The sequence below is a fragment of the Gopherus flavomarginatus genome, chromosome 7, assembly GCF_025201925.1.
Source record: "Gopherus flavomarginatus isolate rGopFla2 chromosome 7, rGopFla2.mat.asm, whole genome shotgun sequence".
Taxonomy (NCBI): Eukaryota; Metazoa; Chordata; order Testudines; family Testudinidae; genus Gopherus; species Gopherus flavomarginatus.
In genome coordinates, this window is record NC_066623.1 from 83,077,983 (window position 1) to 83,101,437 (window position 23,455).

Consider the following 23,455-nt stretch of genomic DNA (forward strand, 5'->3'; position numbering starts at 1 on the left):
CTCACAGATCCTTTCTAATTTAGCAAACTGACCACCGGAAATTAGGTAAGGAAGGCTGCTCTAAGGCAGTCGTTTCCCGAGTGTGTGTCTCTTGCCTGCGGTGTTTGAATCACTCTGTAGCTACAATAACCTCTGTGCAAAGGGAGGGAGAGAATCTCGCCTACCTCTTCCATATTTAACCATTGCCTAAATCCAAAGGGAAATGAGCAAATCTCTAGGTTTGGGTGTCACGGTATTTTCAGCGCTGCTGGGTGTATTTATCCCAAAAGAGTTTCCACAACAAGTTAATTCTAGGGTAGGGAAGGGCTCCTTTGTACAATGCTCTGCCTTAAACCCGATCCATAATACAACCCCCGTCTAGACTGGCCCGTGGGGGTTGTTCAGCCCTCCCAGGACCGGCGGGGGGGCTGAGCTGAGAGGTTTGAATTTCCCTGAAAGTTTTGTGTCAGTTCCTCCGAGCACAGTCCCCAGCCCCCGCCCCCCCTTTTTGAGTCAATCTGTGTTTTGAATCTGTGACCTGTTCTCTTTGCGGAAGTTGAAGAGGATCCAAGAATAGTTCAGCTAGCTGTGTGTAATTTCTAGAGCAGAACCCCGAGTGAAATGAAACGCCCTATTGCAGAATGACACTTGGATGTCACCCCGGCGAACCCTGCCAAGCTGAATACGGTAAGACCTGTTCATTTAAGGAAAAGAGAGAGAGAGAGAGAGAGAGAGAGAGAGAGAGAAAACCCGGTGTTGATTTGATAAGTTTTTAAACGCGTTTTTGTTGCAGAAGCTCCTAACGCTCAGGAAGTGGAATTTGTGGTTTTGGGGGCTGAGCTCTGAAGGAGTTGAGAGAAAAAAAAGAGCAAAGTCAGACACCAGCTCTCCTTAAGGGAGGCTAAATTTAAAGTCACCTAAACTAGCAGCCTGTGTGGCACAAAGCTGTCTGCAGCCACGCTTCCAAATGGTAAGCAGCTTTCCTTGTCTTGCCTTGCGCCCCTGGCCGGCTGGGGGAAATGTCCTGTCCCCCTTGGCCCGCGGGTCTCCCTGAGAGCAAAGGACAAACCTACCAGCGCTGCTTTTTGCTCAGCCCCTGGGAGACGGCTGCTATTTGCTCATCCCCGAGCCCCGAAGGGGAGGGGGGCTAGACACACGTCTCCCCAGGGGCAGAGGGCAGATCCGCTAGGAAAACGGACTCCTCCTCGGTTCCTCCCCAGCAGCCGTCCGGAGCGCAGGGCGCGTTAAGGGAGCGCCCGGGGCACTGCAGGGAAACGGAACTGGCTTTGCCCGGCCCTCCTGCGAAGGGCTGAGAGTGCCCAGCTGTGCGGGCGGAGCTGCTCACTGCCTCCCTCCCTCTTCCTATGCAGCGAGGAGAACAGTTAATAACAGCCCGGCCACTGGGAGCGGGCAGAGAAAATGAAACGAAAGCACGTGGCGAATAATAACCATAAATGGCCCAAAGATAAAATATAACAGGCTGCTGGAAAGCGAGGCCTGCGCCCTCGCCGCATCACTGACTGACCCCGGAACAGGCTCGGAGCCTGACGTCCATGTGCCCGAAAAGCCCGAGCGCCAGCATCACTGGGGAATGTGGGTCTCGCTTTGATTTCCTGGCGCAGAGGGAGAGAACAGCTCTGCTGTTGGTTAAACGCTCCCCGAGTTCCTGCCATATGTTTCACTTCCTTACGGGTGGGTCGGATAATGCCAGGTGGGTTTGGGAAACCGTGTTCCCACATTTACTGGCTGGGATTATCTGCCATCTCAGAAAATTTGGCCTTGGCTTTCAGCAGGGAGCGCAGATTTAAGCAGCAGCCAGAACTGAGATAAGGAAACCGATTTGTCTTGTTCAGAGAAAGCAGCGAGTTACTCTAACAAACTGGAATCAGGCAACGAAGTAACTTTCCTTTCCAACGGTGTGTGGAAGGAGTGCGCGGGAAGACAAGAAGCGCAGTGTGGACAGCCCTGCGCGCTCACACGTGTTGGAGCGCACGCCAGGAGCGAAGCTGGGGGGTGCTACCCATCGCACAGACGTGCCCAGGCTTTTGGAGGGAAAAAAACAGAAGTTGAGATTTTTAAAGTGTTTGAAATATTTTTGAGGCCCCCTCGGCGGCGGTGTTAGCGAATCAATAGAGGGCAGGCTCCTGTGGCTCATGATAAATATGTCAACAAATTTATCAAGCCACTTTGATTTTTATCCCCTTCCTTTCACAGTTAACAGTGCCTCCTTCTCAAGGATGAATTAAGGAACAGGTGGAACTGGGGAGAAACTCTCCCACCAGTTTAGCAAACAGAACGATCTGAAAATACTGTAGCGAAGAGAACAACTGCTTTTCGGGCGATCCTGTCAAAAGAACCTCTATTTTAATGTACAGGGAGTTAAAAATGATCCCACTGAATAACATTTACTATATTTGTTTACATCTTTTCGATGGCAAAAAAATGAACGAGGCAGAATAAATATTAAAACACCTGCGTGAGCAATGAACGGCAATCGATTGCTGGTATTGTAAATTACAGAGCTGCCAGCTGAAAAAAATGTATCTGCAGCAATTGATTGGTTCCCCTCTGGGCGCGGCCCTACCAGGGTAAATAAAATCAGACAAGACCTCTTTTAACTGTTCATAACAAACTGAAGCCATTAGAGAAAAACCAAACCCATCTTAAATTCAATGCCGCGTGCGTGACAAGATCCAACGTCTTCCTTTGTTGCCTCGTAGAAAGCGCAGGCTGGCTCCTTACCCCAGGAGTGGTGAGCCGGCGCTGGCGGAGGACATACCGGCATTAGAGCTCAGACATGGGGTATATTTCTCTTTGCAAAGTGCCGAGTACAGGTGTTGTGGCAGCCCAGCTCTGAGGCTCTATGTGACAGAGCTGATCTCAGTAGCACACCTGTCTGTTCGTTAAACCCCTGACTCCGGAGACCCCAAAGGAAACCTGTAAACAGATTTTCTCCCCCAGGTTTCTTTTCGATGCAAGTGTGTGGAGAGATCTCAGTTCTTCCTGTTACAGTTAAAATTTTTTTTACAATTCAATATATTTTTAAGTTTATTCAACAGTGGACATTTGAACTAGGACAGGGATGTACCACGATACTCCAACATGAATAACTCTCAGATTTTGGATTTAGTCTGTAGATTTAATTATACTCTCTCCCCCTAACCAAATTAATCCCATTTATACTGATGTCGCCGAAAACCCTTTAGCAGACAGTCTCTGGGACAGAAATACGATGTCATTCATACATGTCCAGTTTACATGCAACTGTTGCATCGTTTCAGAAAGTGTGTTGTCTCCGAAGCGGCTACGCTTTGCTGCCGATTTGTAGCTCTTCGATCTAATGCAAATATGAAGAGACCGTCCACACCGAATCATGTCTGGCGGGGACTGTTAACTGAGTAGGGGGGTAGGGGTAAATGAACACTGGTGATCTCACTAAATTATCCAGAGATCAGACAGCAGGTTGAAGGCTGCTGCTCTCCTGACTTCCCAGCAGCAGCAGACAGCAGGCGCGTAGCTGGCATTTCTTTCCTGATGTGCTTGAATAAACTTTCCCTTCTCCCAGTACTCAGTATCCAAGACCGTCCTTGGACTGATGCGCAGCAGGACAGAGCAAGACATCGCTATTTTCTGTCTGCAACTTAGCCCCCACAAAATCAATCTGATACAAGCTATTGCTTGAGAGTATGTTAGAGGGAAGATTGTTCCTGCACCACTGATGAGCTTTAAAAATGTTTACAGGCATGCAAATTATGAAAACATTAAACTATTGTAACTCAGGCATCTCGCAAAAGTTTGGTTAGAAATCAGTTTGTCGAGCTATTTGTTATTATTAGCAGTCTCGGAGGGAATGAGCGCACAGTGATACTTGTGGGGCCTTTCAATCTCTTGGGTGAGTGACGAATGGGCTCAGTTTCACCTCGGTAAATTGGCACACGAAATGATCCGCCTCGTTTGCACTGCCTGGGCAGATTGCTCCTGTGTGAGCTCTCCAAGGTGAGGATGGTGCAAAAGGCGACTAGCGTGTTATTTCTCCCCGTCTGTTGGTTGCCTGTTGCTCAACAAGCTGCAAGCAGCCCCTCTCCCGCCAGCCCACCCTCCTGATGAAAGATAGGAGGGGAGGACTGCGTCACGCCCTCTGGAGTAATAACAGAGTGAACGAGCAGTGTCGCTTCTTCGCAGCGCGGCGGGTTTGATTTCCCAGCTGGTTGGAGACACCTAAGAAACGACCCCCGCAGCCCGAGCCGATAGCCTAGTTTGTGGCTGATGCGTCTGGAGATGCGTTGTTTTGAAACCACCTGTCTGAATGCCACCTGGTGAACGGAGCCGTCCTGTACGCATGCTCCTCCCCTGCCCCGTCCCCTCGCCCCTCCCCGCCCTGTCCCGATTTCCAGTCCCCCCGGAGATCCCTAACCAATGGCTTGTCAAATCTCTCTGCAGAGCACATGCAAGGCTGGGGATTTAAGGCGATTCACGGGTGGCGCTGCTAGTGATTTGGGGTGTCCGGGGCGCGGACACAGCCGCGGAGAGTGACAGGCGCCTCGCAGGAGCAGCCTCACCATGCCGAGGTCTTTCCTGGTGAAGAGTAAGAAGGCGCACAGCTACCACCAGCCCCGCTGTCCGGACGAGGACTGCAGCCTGCGTCTGGAAAGCCTGCTGGCTCAGATCTGTGCTGGTAGGGCTGGTACCTGCGGTCAGGGGCCGCGGCACTGCAGCTTCGGGCACCGGGTGCAGCGGTACAGATGGAGGTGGGGGATCAGAGCCTGACCTGCGCCAAGGGGGCTGTGCCAGGTCATTGCAGGCAACCACAGAGCCCTGGGAGGGCCGGCAAGGGGCTCGGGGGAGCTCGCGGGGCAAAGGCACGCGGCCCCGGGTGTGTGTGTATGTGTGTGCGCGCGCGCGCAGGGGGACAGGTGCTTGTAGCAATGGAGCACTGGGGAGGCGGGGTGGGGAGATGCGGCCCAAGGGTCAGGGGATCCCAGCGACCAGGTCTCTGCCCCGCGTCTGCTCCTTGCCAGGTGCCCGCCCAGTACTGGGGCAGCTCAGCGCCTGGCAAGCGGCAGTCGGGGCTGCAGTCCAGGGGCTGTCCCCTGCCGCCCGAGGACTCCGCTGCCCTGGGCTAGTGTTTGAATGGGGACCCCTGGCAGCCGGCCCGAGCCTAGCCCCTGCACTGGCCGAGTCTGCGGGTCTCCCGGAGAAGCAGCGGGCCGGGGCTGAGTGCGGGAGCGGTGGGGACAGAGGGAGGCGCTGCCCGGGTGCTGGGGCAGGGGCGCCGCTGGGCGGCCGCAGGGGGACGCTGCCCTGGCGGGGAGGCGGGGGCCCCGCGGCCCGGGCTCTCCCCACCTGCCCCGGGGTAAGGGCCCTTCTCGCCTCTGTCCCCCGCAGACAGTAAGATCCCGGCAGAGACCGGTCTGTGCAGTTCCGGCCTCCGGGACCCGGAGCCCCCCCGGGGCCGCGCCTCCCCGGAATCCCACCTGAGCGAGGCCGTGGATGGCGCTTCCGACTCGGCTCCCAGCTGCGAGGGCAGCGTCTGCGACCGAGCGTCGGAGTTCGAGGACTTCTGGAGACCCCCGTCCCCGTCCGTGTCGCCAGGTAGGGCCCGGAGCCGGCACCGCCTGCGGGCTGGGGGCTTTGGCTGGGAGGGGGCGCGGCTGGCAGCCCAGGGCAAGGGGCTCGCTTCCTCCCCAGCCTCTTCTCGGGGAGCCGCCGTCGGGGGCCGTCCCAGCCCAGGGAAATCGGCCGGGCTGGAGAGTGGCTGTTTTGAGATGATGGGGGCTCCTGGCTGCAAACCGTCCTGCCGGATCCACTCCCGGCCAGCACCGACCAGCACCCATGCAAACGCAGCAGCTGTCGGTTGTGTTACCAATGTGCCTGTAGCTGTTAAGAAGAAAAAGCCTCCACTGTGTGTTACACTGAATCCCGACAACCCCTGTACATTGCGTTGGGTTAGAAATGAGCTTCCCTGTGCATCTTACTCCGGTGTTAAACATGCACCCAGAGAGATATTTTAGTTTACGGAGTGCAGCGTTCCTGTTGGCTTCACACAGAGCAGGATCTAGCCCGGACTGAGCATGAACACGAGTGGATATAGAACAATAATTTGACTGAAGAGCCTTGAAATACTGAAGAATGCAAATCACAGGAGTATCAAATTGGTGTTGGTGTCTAAATATAATAGGCTGCTACAGTGTCTCTGAGTTTGCTCATATGATAGATCGGACTGCGCTAGGGGATACGTGTTATGAAAACTAGTAAATGTAGATACACGGCTATGTATACACCTATAGTAAACATAAGTGTGTATGTGTGTGTGTGTGTGTGTTTGCATTGTCCGTTAGATACTTTCCAAACTCCCATTCAAGTTATTTCTTGTTTCTTGTCTAAAAAAGGTTTTTTTTCTTTTCTAAAAATGCATTCCTGAAAAACATATGAAAATAATGACGGTCAGATTTAAACACCCCAAATCCAGGAAGCTACAGCTGTCTCTAGCTCCCTGGTTGTGTCTTTGATGTGGCCGGAGCAGTGGGAGAAGATGCAGACCTGACTTTGGCTTGAATACTATCTCATTTAAAAATACAATCGTGTCGTTTTATAACAAAAATAACAAAGCTTTTTATTGCCTCCGTTAAAAAGCTGCAGCTGAAAAAAGACATAAACTCGGTGCAAAAAGCAACAATTTCTGTCGCTGGAAAGGAAAAAAATTGTCTCAGCTTTACAAGATCAACAAACCCCCGCAGACAAACAAAAACCTGTTCCTGATTTTCATTCCTACCTTGTCCCTGTAATGTCTCTGCATAGCCACGTCTGTATCTAATAGGGGAGCAGCTCTACATTTTAAAAGCCCCCAGGGTTTGATTCAAGGCAAATAAAATGGTACACACGACAAAATGCGGGGATGAAATTTAATCTGGTTTGCTTAGTTATCTGCCTTTTAATTAATAATAGCAATATAATTAACACTACCCCCCCCCAAACTAATGGCTTCTGGAGAGGGTCCTGTAGATCGCGCCCCAGTCGCCGTGTGTAAACATGCGGAGCGTTGTTGTACCCGTTTTGGTTCCAAGTCCAGATATTAGAGGCACAAGGTGGATGAGGTAGAGTCTGGTGAGCGAGACAAGCCGCCCAGCTTACTAGCCCCGAAGCAAAGCTCTGTGGACGCTCGAAAGCTTGTCTCTTTCGCCAACAAAAGACGGTCCAGTAAAACCTGTTACCTAACCCACCTTGTGTCTGTAAACATGTGGACACAGATCGCTGGAGAGACAGTCTTCACGAAATCTGCGCCTAGGTTTTGGTTCACGATTATTTTTCCCCTCCTAAAATTCACTTGCCTACAGCGTTTCATTTGCTGTGAGTGCGTCGAGGAAAGTGCGTTGGGAGCTCGTGTCTTAACAAAATGAGATAATTTTTTATAGCTGAAACTGATTATGCGATGTGGGCATCAGTACTGGAGGGATCTGTACCCGTTACATTCTTAACGAACTTATATCCCAGGAGTGAAGTGGGGATTGCAGGTGTCCCTGGCATCCACTGATCCGACCCGACAGGCGTGTCACCTAATAATGCTGCTGAAATCTTTACACTGAATACTTCAGCCAGCTTGGCATCGATAGAGAGGCAGGTACGAGCTGTCTGGCAAGCCTGAAAGCAGTGTCAGGACAGCAAGCTTCCTCCCGCCAATCCTTTCTCCTCCGTCCTCCCCCGCCGCCCATTCCCTCGCCAACTTCTCTGTCCCTGAAATTTGTAAGACCACCGAAGGTCTAATTAGGTCACGGGGATGTATTGATACCATATTTTAATTTTTCACGGCAGGATTTATTCTTCTGTGGAAAGATCGTTGCTGTGCTTGACAAGTAAGAAAAGAGAGAAACAGCTTTTCTAAATGAAATCCATGTAGGGCAGAGGCACTGAGAATGTGTATATAGACACAAACGCTATTCCATGTGATCTGCAAAACGAATATATGTATTCACATTTCATTAGTGGGTAAAATTAAATCTAAATATTGTATTTATGCCATAGTAATTTGCATAGAGTAGATTTATTTATAGTATTATTAATAATATTTATAAATACCATACATCTACTGTATTTATGCAAATTACTGTGATATATAAATACGTTATACCTATAAGCTCTCTTTATATGTATATAATAACACCTGGCCATACATATTCATAATGTATAACTGATTAATTTAAATCATATTAATATATACTATTAAATATGTCATTGCTATTGTATTTGCATGATATCTTTCCCAGGGATAAGACTCTAGCTAGGAAGGCAGAGAGATGGGGTGTGTGTTTGTGTGTGTATCTTTGTGTACATAGAGTGCTGCCTATTCATTTATTAGTTCAGTCATTAGGGCTAAAGTCCCACTAGCCCTTATGGGAGGTGGAGGGAAGGCGGGACATGATTCTGCCCAGGCACTGGTGTGGGATAGGGGAGGGAGCAGATTGCACTGCCCTTGGTGCTGGGAAGCGTTCTGGGGCAGAGGAGCAGTGTCACCCCGCCCCACCTCAGGGCTGTGCCTCTGTGACTCCATCCAGTCCTTAGTGAGGGTGTGCCCAGTGTGTGGGGTGCTCTGCCCTGGCACCTGCACTCGTAGGAAGGGTGTGTATCTATGTGGGTGGGACTCTACAGGACTGGTCTGCACTACCCAATGTTACCACATCCCTATTGCCTACTCCAAGGGTTCAAAATCAAAAGTCATTCCCTTCTCCCACCCCTAAAAATAAGAGACTGGCTTAAAAATCATGAGATTTTAAAAATAAGGCCCTGGGGGGTATTTTGATTTGCCTTCTAGTGCTGGAGCATTGAGGGGTCATGTTTTCAAGCTTTCCACCCCAACCATGAGTGTGTGAAAATTACTTTAATAACAGAAAGAAAGCTGAAATGCTGATGAAATCACATCCTTCCGGAAGCTGGGGCTTTAAGAGAACAGGCAAATACTCTGAGACTTGTGATCAAATTGCAATAGTTGACAACACTGAGACACTGGTTGTGAAGAACCGAGAGAGCTGACATGTTACTGACCACAGCTTTGCAGTCAGTGCAGAGCAGGACAGACGGTGTTCACCATCGTGTCAGCATTACAGACCCATTTTGTATGAGTGAGTGTGTGTGATGTGTGTGGGTATGGGTATTCCCACACAAACATCTTCCTTATTTTGATGGGAGGTTTCTAGACTGCATATCCCACCAACATAAAGTGTACAAAGCAAGGGAATAAGAGCCAAGTCATTCAGTGCGCCATCTCCACTCATCATTTTCTTTTTCCTTCTCAGCTCCCTCCTTTACAGCATTCATAGCCACGTATCTTCACCCTCATCTTGGTGTGTCAAGGGGGTTTTGAGAGAGTGTGAGGCTGCCTCTGACTGGGGATGTGAGGAGCCAGGGGAGTAATTGTGGCTATAGAAGTGGGAGTTTGCAGGAAGAGGTGTTTGGCTGAAGGAGAGGTGAGGTTGTTCAGGCAGCCTGAGGTGATGAAGCCAAATGGCTTTATGTGGAGGCATCAGCATGGGAGAGTGAATTAAATACTCTCCACTGTTGCCTCTTCTTCCTAGTCCATAGTGCAACTATTCTGTGGAGAACCCCTGATACACAGATGCCTCAGCACAGAGACACTCGACTCCCCCTGTGCTGCTGGATGGTGTGATGGGGAGCCAAGGAAGTGGTACTCAGGAAACCCTTTAAGGTCCAGTGTGTCAGGGCTGAGATAGTTGGGTTCCATCTCTCCATGTCTCATGTCCTAGCTCTGAGCTACACGCCCCAAGCCTATTTCCTCCCTGTCTCCTGGCACATCTCTGTTAACCCTCCTGTTTCTCAAAAGTCCCACTTGACCAGCCATGTCCTCCAAACCTGGCTCTCCCTGCTCAATCCTCATGGCTCTCTGAAGCTCATGCTCTTTCCCAGAGCCCATTTCTACATCCCTGCTGCCCATCTGCCTCACTAGGGGTATGAACAGAACTGCTGGCTCAAGTTAGAGCTGGCTGGAAAATGTTGGCAAAGCAAAAAACCCAAAGCATCTCAAACATTTTTGTTTTCATGTTCTTGGCAAAAACAGAAGTAAGTGATGGATCTGAGCCCCAACAATCTGTTGTGGTGCAGGTCGTGTAGGTTATGACCAGGAAGGGCAATCACTCTCGTTTGTGTCTTCAATTTTACATGTGGTTTATGCGCATGGTTTTCATAATATTTGTCAGGGCTGGAGTTTGTTAAGTTCAGAGTTTTTGGGGCCCATGCTTGTTTCACTAAAGGAATCCAGAGAAATGTGAGCATTACACATCTCCATTTCAGCAAGGGACCATTTTAAAATGTTTCCTCTGCAAAAGTGAGGAATATTACAGAGATAATTCAACTGTACTCTAAAGCCTTATGGTGCCAAATCTGGAGACTAATTCTGACATTAAATTGGGAAACAGAAGGATTTCAGTTCTGCTAAAAGTGCAAAATGCAACACACCATTAACTAGGGAGCTGCTCCTGGCATGTCCATAATGGTATGTGTAGGAGAATATGAAAAGTGTTGTATAAGAGCTAGGCTCATTATTTATTTATTTATTATGTGTGCTTTACATTACTGCCTAGTCATTCAGGCCAAAAATTTCAAATGTAGCCATTAATTTTAATTGGCCAGTCTGAGGCACATATTGGGTATGTTTTTCATGGGTGCTGAGTACCCAGAACTCCAGTCAAAGTCAAAGGGAGATGCAGGTGAGCAACATCTGTGAAAATCAAGCCAAAGGTTCCAAGCTGGCCACCCAAAAACTGAGACACCCCAAATGAGTGGCCATTTTTGAAAAGCTGGCTTTGGCAGCATGTGCAGAGTGTAGCAATGAATGCATTAAGCCTATAGTGCACTATTCAGGGTAACAGCCCCCTCCTGCCCCTTAGAGGCAGCCCTCATGTGAGTGAGTGTGCAGCACTGATAGGTTTCTGGCTTTGGAACCTGTGTTTAGCTTCTCAGGTGCTGCTTTGTGCCCAATGGGTGGTGGCTATGAACCCCACTAATTGCTCCCTCCCCTTGTGTTTCCACAGCGTCTGAGCGTTCTGTTTGCCCCTCCCTGGATGAGGCGCCTCCATTCACAGTGCCCTTCAAGCCATATGCATGGAGTACCCTGGGCAGCTCTGAGCTGAGGCATTTGGTGCAGAGCTACAGGCCCTGCCCAACCCTGGAGCGTAGCTCAGCCCTGGGGCTCTTCTGTGAGCGGAGCTCAGAGTCTGCCCTCTTTGGTGCAGACTGTGGCTCCGCCCTGAGACTTTATCGTGACTTCAGCTCCCCTGGGCCGGGACTCTTCGAGCGGCCATCAGCAGCAACACCCAGCCTCTATGCAGAGGCCCAGCCTGGGCTGCAGCAGGAGAAAGGCCCAGGTGGGATCAAGGTGGAGTCAGAGCTTCTGTGCCGCCCACTGCTGATCAGCACTGGCTCCTACAAGTGCGTCAAGTGCAGCAAGGTAGGAACCGACCTCCTCCACTCTGGTCCTATCCAAGCCCCTGCCTCCTCATTTTAGCCTGCCTGATCCCTGTGTGCTCTCTCCCCTCAGGTCTTCTCCACCCCACATGGCCTGGAGGTGCATGTACGCCGCTCGCACAGCGGCACCAGACCCTTCGCCTGTGACATGTGTGGCAAGACCTTTGGCCATGCAGTCAGCCTGGAGCAGCACAAGACTGTGCACTCCCAGGTAAGAGCAGGGTAGGCACATTGGTGGGGGCATTCAGTGCTAAGGCAGGTAGCCAGGACCATGGGTACAGAACCAAAGAGGCAGCTGAGGCAACTGAATGGTGGTAGATGGGCACTTAGGGTGAGCGGGCCATGGTGCAGGAAGGCACTCAGGGTGAGGGAGTCAGAGAGGCATAGTGGCTTTCAGAGGAAGGAGAGTGCTGAGGCTGATGGCGGCACAGTGGCAGGTGGGCTCTTGAATGAGGAGAACATGGTGACAGGTAGACATCTGGGATCCAGGCACTATAAACACGGAGAATGAAATTAACAAAATAGAATACATACCAAACTTCCTCCACATTTCCCAGGCCCTATGTTTGTAATGAGCTATGGACACCTATTGTACTTTACAAATAAAACAACCATTCATGTCACTCTCACACGAAGTCAGGACCTTGCAGCAGGATGGTGGACTTTTTAGCAGTTAAAGAAACTCATTGTCTCCACCCTCCAGCTCTCCTCCCTCTCTCCCTCCTTTTTAGTTACTGTGTGTGTGTGTGCGCGCGAGCGCACAGGGAACACCTGAATACATAGTCCTGTGTAGAGAGCAGACTTCACCCATCTCAGCGTGATCTGAGTCACACACAAGAAGAATATGGTCGTTAATTTTGGTAGGAGGATTTGTAACTTTTTCCACCTGCTGATATTGTACCATATTTTCCCTTCACCCACTCACTTGGCCTGACAAATCTTCCCTCCCAAAGTCAGCTTCAGGAGGACAGAGTTACAGAGAGACTTGTTTGCTGTTTTATTTGCAAGTGAATGTGTGTGTGACTGCAGGGTGTCTGAGGAAGGGAAATATCACCAGTTAAACAGTGGGAAAAAGAGCAATTCAGTGTATTCAGACCCTGAGGAGGAAGCGTTTAGGTCTGAGAACAACAAGCAAATGCTGCCTGCCAACTACAGACTTAAAGCAGATGTGTCTGAAAAGCATAATATGGCCTTGGAGGAGGAGAGTGAGTGCTGGGAGAAGAGAGGAGTGTGTGGTAGGGGAAGAAGCACTGAAGGAAGGGAGGATTTTGTGATGAGGTATCTAGAGAGGGAGCATAGTGAAAGGAGGAGAGGAGTGCTTGGTGGGGCGTCTAAGGATCTGACAGGAAGTTGAGTGGAGGGAGAGGTAGTGGTTCCAGTGTATGTATTTTGATTTATAAAAATATTAACAACAAAAAAGGCTCTGATCTTAAAGCCCTAGGCACCTCTGACCTGAATGTTGATGAAAAGTAAATCTAGCAGCAAGCAATAACTGCCCAACAGAATTCAACCCAATCCAAACATTCCCCTAAATGCCTCACTCTCCCAGGTCCTCAGCACTGTTAAGATGTCAGGTGGGGTCCTGTACCTTGCAATGTCATTAACCAAATGCCCCACTGTGCTGTATTGTGGCCATCAGGCTGCTCAGCGAAGTCTCACGGCTTCTTCATTGGAGCCCCCTGGAATGTGCACATATCTAGTGCAAAGTCTGAGGCACCAAAGTAGCTAGTCCTAGACAGTCCCTTCGTCTGGAAGAGCGGTTCAAAATCACTAGGTCTGAGTGGTGCATAGAATTGGGAGGAAGGTGAATTTATCTGACTGTGAATCAGGGATGTGTTTTACCAAGTGGGTCAGTAATGCCAAGGTTAGTGCCTTCACTGGGCCTAATGGATAGGAGGATGTGGTTCCTGGGATGGGGGTGTTTGTTAATGCACTGGCAGGCTAACTGTATTGCGAAGAGATCTCAGGAGTGGCATAACGGGGTGTGTGTCTTTCCTCTCTCTGCAGGAACGCAGTTTTGATTGTAAGATCTGCGGCAAGAGCTTTAAGAGATCTTCCACCCTTTCCACCCACCTGCTCATCCACTCGGACACCCGACCCTACCCCTGTCAGTACTGTGGGAAACGGTTCCACCAGAAATCTGACATGAAGAAACACACTTTCATTCACACAGGTCAGCCCTGCTGCAGCTGATGTTCAGCCCCTGTTAATTAGATTCTGTTAATTAGATTCTGGAGAGGAGATTCTCCCCTCCCACCAATCCAGTCATCTTCAGCCAGACCAGTGCATGCAGCTACCTCTGCTGGGCCCTTGCCCCACCGGGGTAGCTCACACTGTGGAAACCTAAGCAGAGCAATGGTGCAAAGAAGGGAAATTTGAACTTGGTTTCATGAACAGCCTCTGTTTAATACCTGAAATCCTCACTGTCCAATCAGCGTTGCTTTAATAGGATCCTCCCTGTGGTTATTCAGAAGGGCTTCTCTGTAAGATGATTTGTAGAACAATATATTCATATGGCCTTGATTTAGAGCTATGACAGGTGAATCTGAGTGCTGCATCTCCATCTGCATAGCCTGCCACTTTATAATAGCAGCAGCAGCAGCCTCCTCCTCTAGATTAAACACTAAACTCAAGGGCCCAGGGTCGAACTTTCAGTCTAAATATTTACTCAAAGATTATCTATCTATTGGGCTTCCACCCGGACTTTCCAATCAAATGGTTGCAGTCTGGCATATAATGGGAGGAGAGGTGCATAGTTCTCAAGTTTCATTGTTGATGATAATGAATATGGAAATTAATATACTGCAGATAAATTACTCAAGGAAAGCATTTTTCAAAGAATGTTGTTGAAAGAGGCAGAAGATGTTCTCAGGGATCTTTAAAAATAAAGCTTCCCTTTCAAACTGATAGTGATCTGTATATACATATATAAAATCAGTGCTCTTTGTCAAAGTATTTGACTTTCAAAAAGGTTGCAGATGGTTGTGAAAAACAAACTTAAATATTATTATTATAAAGTTGTCTCACTTAGTTCAGTGTAACTTCAGAGTAAATCCATTGGCTGACTTAGAATTTGTCTCAAGTTGAGACAAACTAAACTTTAGTGGCTACATTTGAAAAATTTGGTTCAGCTGAACCATTTAAATAGTAAAATGGGATAGGGGAAGAGAAGAAGAAAGACAATCAGTTTTTTTTAAAATTGGACTTTATTGGCCAAATCTTTGGCCAAATTCTAAATCAGCTGATCGATTTACTCTGGAGTTACACTGGCATAAGTGAGACTAGAATCTGGTAACATACATTACTGAAATGAGACATAGGTTGAAGTCCTGTCCCTACTGAAATCAAAAGGAGTTTTGCATTAACTTAAATGGGGTAGGATTTCACCAATAGTATTGTCCCAGGGAGAGTGACCCTGTTCTGTTGTCACTTAGAGATGACAGTATTGTAGCGTGGTAATCACTTCAAAGTGTGGGACGCATTGACTATGGCTAGTTTGTCCTGGATCTGCCTGGATGTTATGTTGATTGTCTAAGATGGGGCCTGCCCTCTTTATCCCCTTCTCCTTGTAGGTGAGAAGCCCCACAAGTGCCAGGTATGTGGGAAAGCCTTCAGCCAGAGCTCCAACCTCATCACTCATAGTCGTAAGCACACTGGCTTCAAGCCCTTTGGCTGCGATTTGTGTGGCAAAGGCTTCCAGAGGAAAGTGGATTTAAGGAGACATCGGGAGACACAACACGGTCTGAAATGAGACCCAGCTGCGATACAGAAAGCACCTACAACACTATATGAAGAGACCCTCTTGCTTCCCTGATGGCCCTGAGTCATGCCCTTTAGCACAGACCCTGGCATTACTTTTTGGGGAAGGATCTCAGGGAGGATAGGATGGGACACAGCTTTGAAAGTTCAACCAGAAGGACTCTGAAAGTGGATCTGAAAGGCTGGACTTTCTCTCTCACAACACTGGAAAATAAATGTTTCCATCTGAAACCTGAAGCTCCAAGTGTGGATAAGCTAGAAAATATCGGTGAGCTGGCAAGTTCTTCACCCACGGCAAAGATGAATTCCTTCATCTTTTTATTTTTGAAATTAACTTGCCGGGAAACAGAGTTTACATGATAAACACACTGAGCTGTTAGGTAATGTTATGAAAAGTGCTTGCTTTTGTTGAGTTTAACTGTTAAATAGCTTTACTGATCAGTCTCTGTCTGGAGGGCTTGTAGTGGAGGAGCTGGACTGATATCTTGCAGCTTTCAGCACCAAGGAATCAGTTTGGGTTTGGTTCTGATCTCACTTACACGGGTGTAAATCGGGACTTACACTGCTGTAAAACTAGTGTGAGAAGAGAGTCAGGTCCTTGTCTCCTGTCCTTCCAGCTCTCTCTGTCTGTCTGTATAGACAAGGCCTGGTTGGGTGAGTGTGTGTGTGTGTGTGTGTGTGTGTGTGTGTGTGTGTGTGTGTGTGTGTTAGGAGTGGGGTTGCTTGTCTGAAAAGGTTGGGATTTTGCTGTACATCAGTTGGGGAAGGAGAAGCCTATGAAGGACTCAACAGGAAAAGCCAAAGCACAGAGTAATGCCTTACAACTAGGAACTCCTGAGAACAACTGATTGCCCCTGACTGAAAAGAACAGGACCAAATAGCAGGCACAGGCTTTCTATCCAAATGACCATCAGCACCAGCACTCTGGGTTTGATTATAAATAACTGGGAAGTAGCTAACAAGTTACTGATAGACTTGTTTGTATATTAAGGGTTTTTATTTTTATTTTTAAATGCTGCCATGCCGAGGCTGGGCAGGAATAATTATGAACGTGTAATTGATTGAATTTGCCTTAAATGACCCTGTGTGTACCTCAGTGAAAAAATATTCTGTTTTTACTTTGTTGGCAGGATTGTAAATGTCTTTATTTAGATTTTATGGAGTGTCTTATGTTTATTGGTACATATTTATTGGAATAATGTTTTAAATTAATAAAGTATTGAGGATCCTCTATAGTTATTTTCCTTGAAGTACAGAAGTTCAACAGAGTTAGGAAATTTCACTCTTTATTATTATGCAACATTGTATAAGAACATACGAATGGCCATACTGGGTCAGACCAAAGGTCCATCTAGTTCAGTATCCTGTTTTCTGACAGTGGCGAATGCCAGGTGCCCAAGAAGGAATGAACAGAACAGGTAATCATCAGGTGATCCATATATATTGCGATAGGTGGGCATGGCACTTTACACATGGGGCAGATTTTCAAAAATGCCCTAATAATTTAAGAACCTAAGAGACAGGGGCTTAGGAGCATACGTCTCATTGAAAGTCAGTGGGACATAGGCACTAAGACCTATATCCTTAAAGGTATTTATGCACCCAACTCCCATTGAAATCTAATGAGACGACTAATGTTCTTAAGTCAGTTAGGCCTTGCAACCGTGAATGCAGCAATGCCTGAGTACCTTTAAAAATCTGCAACTAAGTTACAGATTCACTTTTGAAAATTTTACCCATGAGCCCTTTCTCACAGAGCTGTCAACTGAAGGCCCTCTCCTGAAGCACATACATACGTGAGTAAATTTACACACAAGTAGGCCCATTGAACTCAATCAGTGAGACTACTGAAATGCATCAAATTACATGTATGAGTGCTTTCATGGTTGGGGCCTTTATTAAGCACAGAAAGAAATGACATAAAGGAACAGGATCACAGCAGGCCAGGTGGAGATGGGGAAGAGTATGCACAATAAGATTCTGTAATTGTACATTTTGGTAATAGTTCATGTAGGGAGGGATACTCAATAAGCTTGCATACATGGAGATATACCTATCTCATAGAACTGGAAGGGACCTTGAAAGGTCATCAAGTCCAGCTGTCTGCCTTCACTAGGCAGGACTAAGTACTGATTTTTGCCCCAGATCCTTAAGTGGCCCTCTCAAGGTTTGAACTCATAACCCTAGATTTAGCAGACCAATGCTCAAACCACTGATCTATCCCTCCCCTGGTAGAGCAGTTAATTTTTAGAGGAGTTGTGGGAAAAGTGGGCTGTGGGAAGGTATTTGAAGGAAGAGAGAAAGAGGTGACATGGCATACAGGACCCAGGAGGATAGTCCAGGTGTAGCAGGGAGCACTGGAGGCAGCACTGGTGAGAGACAAAGCTACGGAGAATGAGGTGTAGGCTGGATGTAGGTGACAAGAAAATATTTTAAATTGGCTTTAGAGGAAAACCAGTAAGCAGATGTTGAATGGAAGCTGGAATATTGATAAGTGAATTCACAGAGCGGACTCTCCTGCTGACCTCAGATTTCAGTTCCAGGAGAAATACTCTCCACTTTCACTCTTCAGAGGGATTCTTTTCACTGATGAGCAGACTCACCATCATCAGAAAGATGACTCCAAATTAAAGCACTTTAGAGCTTCCCAGTGCTTCAGGCAGCCTGAACCTTCAGCATTTACCTTGATTTGGTTGATGGTAAGTGCAAGTTTTAGGTACCAGGTTACAGCATTGAACTAGGATCTACCTGAACAATGTCTAGCCAGGGACTAATGTTGATAGAAGGCTAGGCTAGGCTAGCCAAGAAGTAAGAAGGTCAATCTTGGTAGGCTAATCCAACAGCCTGAAAAGTGTAAGGATTTGGGTGCTTTTCAAAGGGAAATACAATGAACTAATTGAAAAATAGGTTTCTACTTACAATTTACTGCAACCTATAGACCAAATCTAGAAGTCCTTATTCAGTTTTTGCTCAGGCATGTGGCCCATCACAACCAGGTGGGTTTTACTTGTGAAAGGACCAAGTTAAAATTAAGCAATTTCATCAGGATTCAGAATAGTGACAAATTCCCTTTATTGTGCATACAATTCTGGATTCTTTACCAGGGATGCTAGTAGGAGGTCTGCCCTTGATGTCAAAGAAGTGCAGGCTCAGGTCCATAAAGAATGACAATTTCAAGGCTATCTATTTGAAACAAATGGGCAAAAATAACTTTAATAATAATCTAACTGGTGAAGAATCAGAACAAATTACTGAGACTGTTACAGTGTAAATTTGAAGATTGCAAATATCTGTCTTAATGTTATTACTTAGTTCTATTAAAAATGTATTATGCATATTACATGATTCATTATTCATGAAGCAGGTTCCAGACCTTTTGTCTGCCAGCGTAACAGTAGAAAGGGTAATAGGAGACACCAGAGCACACCTTTGTGTCTCTCTGTAAATTTTTAATAACACCTCCAGCTAACCAGTTGGTGAAGCTTAGTGCCTGCATGAAAGTGGAAAGGCAGAGCTGTCTAAGAGAAAACTAAGTCTTTCAGGAGTTAATTTGCGTTTTTGTTCATCCACACCAGTGATGATTAAATTACCTATCGAATGTGCAGAGCTATCAGGCTTCAAGCCATTAAAAACAAGGTGAATTTATCTGATTGTTTTAAAAAACATGGATGGAACAACTAGGAAAAAAAATCTACCTCCTCTTGCTGTTATAAAAATACTTACTTCTGACAAGTTACCTGATTTGTTAATTAGCCACCAAAAAGCTGTGTTGAGCCGCCAGTAACCACACCAATTCCTTGGGGTAAAACTGCTTTAACCAAATCAGTTAGCAGGATCAACTAATTCAGCAGGAGGAAATGAAGCAACTTTTATTAAGTTCCACCCTGATGTCTAAGATAGCTTGACATTAAACTATAAGTAGCATCTATGGTTTATAATACAGCGAGTTTCCAAAAGCAGATAACACTCAGATTCTATTTTAGCTCATGTAAGTATAAGGTCAGTTCTTCCAGGTCTTGGGCCTTACTCAGGCAAAACTTGCATTTAAGCCAGTGGGGTTTTTCCCTATGTAAGTAAGTACTGATAAATAGCCTGCAGGACTTGAGTAGTAATGTGTTTGAAAGTTGCACTTTGGTTAGAATAGTAATAGCAGAGTATTCTTAGTACTTTCTTGCTTTGTTGATGTATGAATGCTCGCAACGTTTTTTAGTTTCTTCCAGATTTAATGTAAACTATAAATTAAAAATACACCACCACAATGCCTTTTGGGTTGTATGGACCAAATTCATTTCTGGCAGAACCCCATTGATTTTAATAGGGTCACACCAGAAATGGATCTGGCCCTTACCGTTGAGTTTGGGTCTTAAAATCTGGACTTATCTATCAAGAGTGAAGTATAACTCAGCAGAAAGCCCTCTGAGAGGTTTTGTTTTAGGCTGTGATTCTGGAATGCACTTAAGCATGTGCATAAATTGCTATGAAGTCAATGGGATTTATACACATGCTTAAGTACTTTCCTAGGGGAAGACCGCACGAGTAAGATTCTGTCAGATTTTTTGTATCAAGGCCTGATCCATGATCAGACACTAGTAAGAGCCAAATCCCATGTGTGCCTTACAAACCTTGATTTTAATAAGGTGGCTTTTGAGCACCAAGAATGGCAAATTTAGTTATCTTTTGATTTTCCACCAGGCAAATAGCTGTTATTCCCATTATACATGGAGTTTGGGTCAATGTGAGCAGTAGAACAAACCAAACAAGTTCAAGGGACAAGCCCATGTCTACAATAACTGTATTATAAGTAATCTAAAGAGAAAGAGTTATAGTTTTAAAGGTATTCTGGGTGCATACAAATTCATATGCTGTTGAACATCTACTAGGCACCTATCTGCAGCTGTAAGTGCCTAAATATCTTTAAAAATCAGGCCATAAATCTCAGTACATTTGATGGGTCTTTCTCACAGCAGCTGTCTGTATATAACATCTATTGAATGTAAATAATGAGAGTATAAAAGTTTGGAAAAAAGCTTTATGGATCATAAAACTGCCTGCCACACCTTGTTTGAGCCACGTTGCATGGCCTAACAAAGATTAACCTAGAGTTCATAAACAATCTTTCCAGAATGGTAAAAGCAAAACACTTTTTGTATGTGATTGCTCTTATAGTCGCAGTCTTGCCTGAGCTATTAGTTTGCATGAAGATGATACCGTAGTACAGATAAATGAAGGAAGACACTAGAAAGTAATCTGGGATATTATGAATTCTCCCTCTTCTCCCCCCACCCCCGTCAATATTCTCACTCAGCGGCTGACAAGTAACTGGTGTATATGATAGATCATACACACACTTCGATGGGCTGTCTAGCTAGCTGGCATACTGCCTTGGCTTAGGTACCTTATTGCCAGCAACTAGACTTGGAATTGGAACGCTCAGACACAATACACATCACAGTAGGATACAATAGTTTATTTTTTTACATTTTCTTTCGCTCATTTTTATTTATGGTTTCACATCGATTATGTTCATAAACACATCCTGATTGAACTGAGAAGCAAACACAGGGGAAACTGGATGACAATATAATAGGGAAAAAAATGGAAATATCTAAGTAGCTTAAAGAGAAAAAAGAAGATTGACAAGTTAAATTGAGAGCAAATGAATCAGTTGGGCTCCCTGGAATGGAAATGCCTGCGTTATAAGAAGCATATGCGTTGATGTGAGAGACACAAATAATCACTCAAATTCAGGAGTTAAAGTAGCAGGTGGTATGGACCAGATCCTCAGCTAATGTGAACTGTTGTAGTCAATGATCAGTATACCAATTAGTCCACACTGATTTTCACTAGCTGAGGATCTGGCCTGTTATCTTCTGACCCATTTAAATTCTCGCCTGTTGAATTCCCCACTTTTTACATTTTCATCATTGCTTCTCTTTTTTACCTCTTCATGTGAAATAAATGAAATTAATGGATATATGTTTTGGGAAATTTGGGGAAAAAGACACTGGATGAAAGGCTGATATAAATATTAGAATGAATATTAAGAAAATCAAGTTGAGTGTCTAAGGTTTTAATAACTCTGGGGAATGCCCTATATAGATCACCTAAAATCAGTGAATCAAACATATTTTGGAATGACAAGTCTTTTTAAAGAGCAAGTCGGACTGCACTAGTGATCGGCCATAAGTTTGCTGCTGTTTGTCATATTGATGGACCAAGTCATCAAGAAGATTCCAATGGGACAAGATGAGACGCTGCTATATGCAGACAATATAGCAATAAGAAAGAAACAGTAAACCAGTGATATGACCAGCTATAATGGCATATGATGAAAATGAGCATGACTAAAATGGAGGTCACATGGTCAGTAAAGGTGCAATAGGAAATTGGACATAGAGAATAATGAAGTGAGAATAAACGAGACTGATCAGTTCACGTACCTTCATAGGAGGGCTGTGGAAGATGTTGAGCTTGACCATGAGATACTGTCTAGACTGGGGAGTGCTGGAAGAGTGTGGAATAACATCTGAGGGGCTCTGTATGACAAAGGTATGCCACTGAGCCTAAAAGCCTAACTGTGCAGAACAGTGGTGTACCCTGCAATGCTATATGACGCAGAAGCATGGCTGAAAAAGAGATGTTAGGTTTGATGCCTACAGGTATTTGAGATGAGACATCTTCATGCCATAAGAGGCATTACATGAAGAGACAGATTTTGAAACGAAAGTGTTAGGATGGAAGTTAATGTCCGTGATATAGCAGACAAAATCCAGGCAGTGTGACTTGTCTGGTTTTGACACAGATGCAGAGGCTGAATGAAAGGACCTCGTGAAGCTAGGAACAGGTGGTAGGAAAAAGATCCAGAGGAAAGTTGAGGAAGCAATAGATGGATCGCCTCAGAGAAGATGGTAAGCAGGTGGACCTTAGTGCTGCCTTAGACAGACAAAGATGGCGGATACTTGCACGACAACCCAGTCCCAGTTGATACGATAAGGGGAAGATGAAGATTAAGAAAACTGAGCTGTTTCATGTAGCCTGTTCCAAACAGGGTTCTTTGAACTGTCACATTGCCCGTGGTAGCATGACGTATGTCATAAACACTGGCTGTCTGGCAACTAATTAAGACCTGATTGTGATAACCTTACACTGAGTAATATTCAAAAGTCAGGCATAGCTGTCTGACTCTAAACTGAAAGCTCTGGAGGGCAGGGAACAGCATCTTCCTGTGTGTACAGTGTGTAGCACAAAGGTGTCCCGATACTGTCCGGGTCTTCCGGGTGCAATAATAATAATAATAATAATAATAATAATAATAAATTATACAAATGATACCAGCTGGCCATTGTTATTTTGCTGTCAGTAACTTAAAGCTATAGCTGTGCCAACATATTATGCAGATAGTTCTGTAGCGGTATAGTGGCAGATTTGTTTTGTCCTGCTGTGACCTTAATTTTAATTTTTGGCTGCATCTAGAGAGAGGTCTGTTTTCTGAACGATTTTTCATCACTTGAAATTTCTCAGCCATGTGAGCCAATCTGTGGTAGGAGTCAGTTTATTTGTGCACGTTTTAAAAAAGAAGTTGGGTACAGTTAAGAGTATGGGGCCTCATTTACATTTTGTTTCCTACAGGTTTGGCAATCTCTGGATTGATTTTGTGGCCAGTAGAGATAGTGTGTTTGCTTAGTTGTCAGTTTGTTACCTCTCTTTGATTCCAGTTAAGTGTTGCTATGTTCCAATGTGTACTTCCTTCCCAGTTTCCCCAATCTAAATTGCATCACAATCTCTTTCAGGGAATGGAGTAGAATAGCTGTTGTTCTTTTATGGAAGGAATTTGTCCTTACATTTGCCCATATGTTTTATGCAAATGGAGTAAGTTCTGTCCTTTGTTATTTTCCCACCATTTTCTAGTTACCTTTGATTGTTCTTAATTATTGATTTATACAATGCCCAATTCACATAAGAGAGAAGTCATGGCTACTACTTCTGTCTTTTGAGATTGTTGTGGTTTGGTTTCATTGTGGCTTTTTTCCACTTGCCATTTTGGATGTCTGTTCAGTTGTTGAAATGTCATGTTTGAGCAATTCTTCTGTGGAGTACAGTTTCATTGCTGTAGCCACCAGAGTGCTTTTTACAGATATTCTTACTAATTTTGAGACATTAGAATCATATTTATGACTATTATTTATATTTCAGTAACATCCAGAGTTCTCAGTCAGACTCAGGGCCCTGTTGTGCCAAGTGTTAT

The 23,455-nt window shown here is 45.8% G+C and overlaps 1 protein-coding gene across 4 annotated transcripts; it reads left to right on the forward strand.

Moving 5' to 3' along the window:
• Positions 1-584: 584 nt before the first annotated feature.
• GFI1 (growth factor independent 1 transcriptional repressor) lies at positions 585-16,441 on the forward strand. Of its 4 annotated transcripts, XM_050962198.1 has the most exons (8): positions 591-666; positions 773-949; positions 4,420-4,654; positions 5,365-5,571; positions 11,019-11,434; positions 11,525-11,662; positions 13,459-13,624; positions 15,024-16,441. In XM_050962198.1, the coding sequence occupies exons 3-8, from the start codon at positions 4,540-4,542 to the stop codon at positions 15,200-15,202; spliced, it is 1,221 nt and encodes a 406-aa protein (XP_050818155.1). In that variant the 5' UTR covers positions 591-666; positions 773-949; positions 4,420-4,539; the 3' UTR covers positions 15,203-16,441. The 4 variants fall into 4 exon arrangements, with proteins under 4 accessions (XP_050818157.1, XP_050818155.1, XP_050818158.1 ...); XM_050962200.1 differs by lacking the exon at positions 773-949 and having other exon boundaries at positions 585-666; XM_050962201.1 differs by lacking the exons at positions 591-666; positions 773-949 and adding an exon at positions 3,687-3,975.
• The last annotated feature ends 7,014 nt before the right edge of the window (positions 16,442-23,455 follow it).

Bases quoted from the DNA above. Each gene is read 5' to 3' on its own strand.
- GFI1 (XM_050962200.1), top strand. From the start codon at position 4,540: ATGCCGAGGTCTTTCCTGGTGAAGAGTAAGAAGGCGCACAGCTACCAC. The intron at 4,655-5,364 runs GTAGGGCTGGTA...TGTCCCCCGCAG, and splicing joins GCTGGCTCAGATCTGTGCTG to ACAGTAAGATCCCGGCAGAG. The intron at 13,625-15,023 runs GTCAGCCCTGCT...TTCTCCTTGTAG, and splicing joins ACACACTTTCATTCACACAG to GTGAGAAGCCCCACAAGTGC.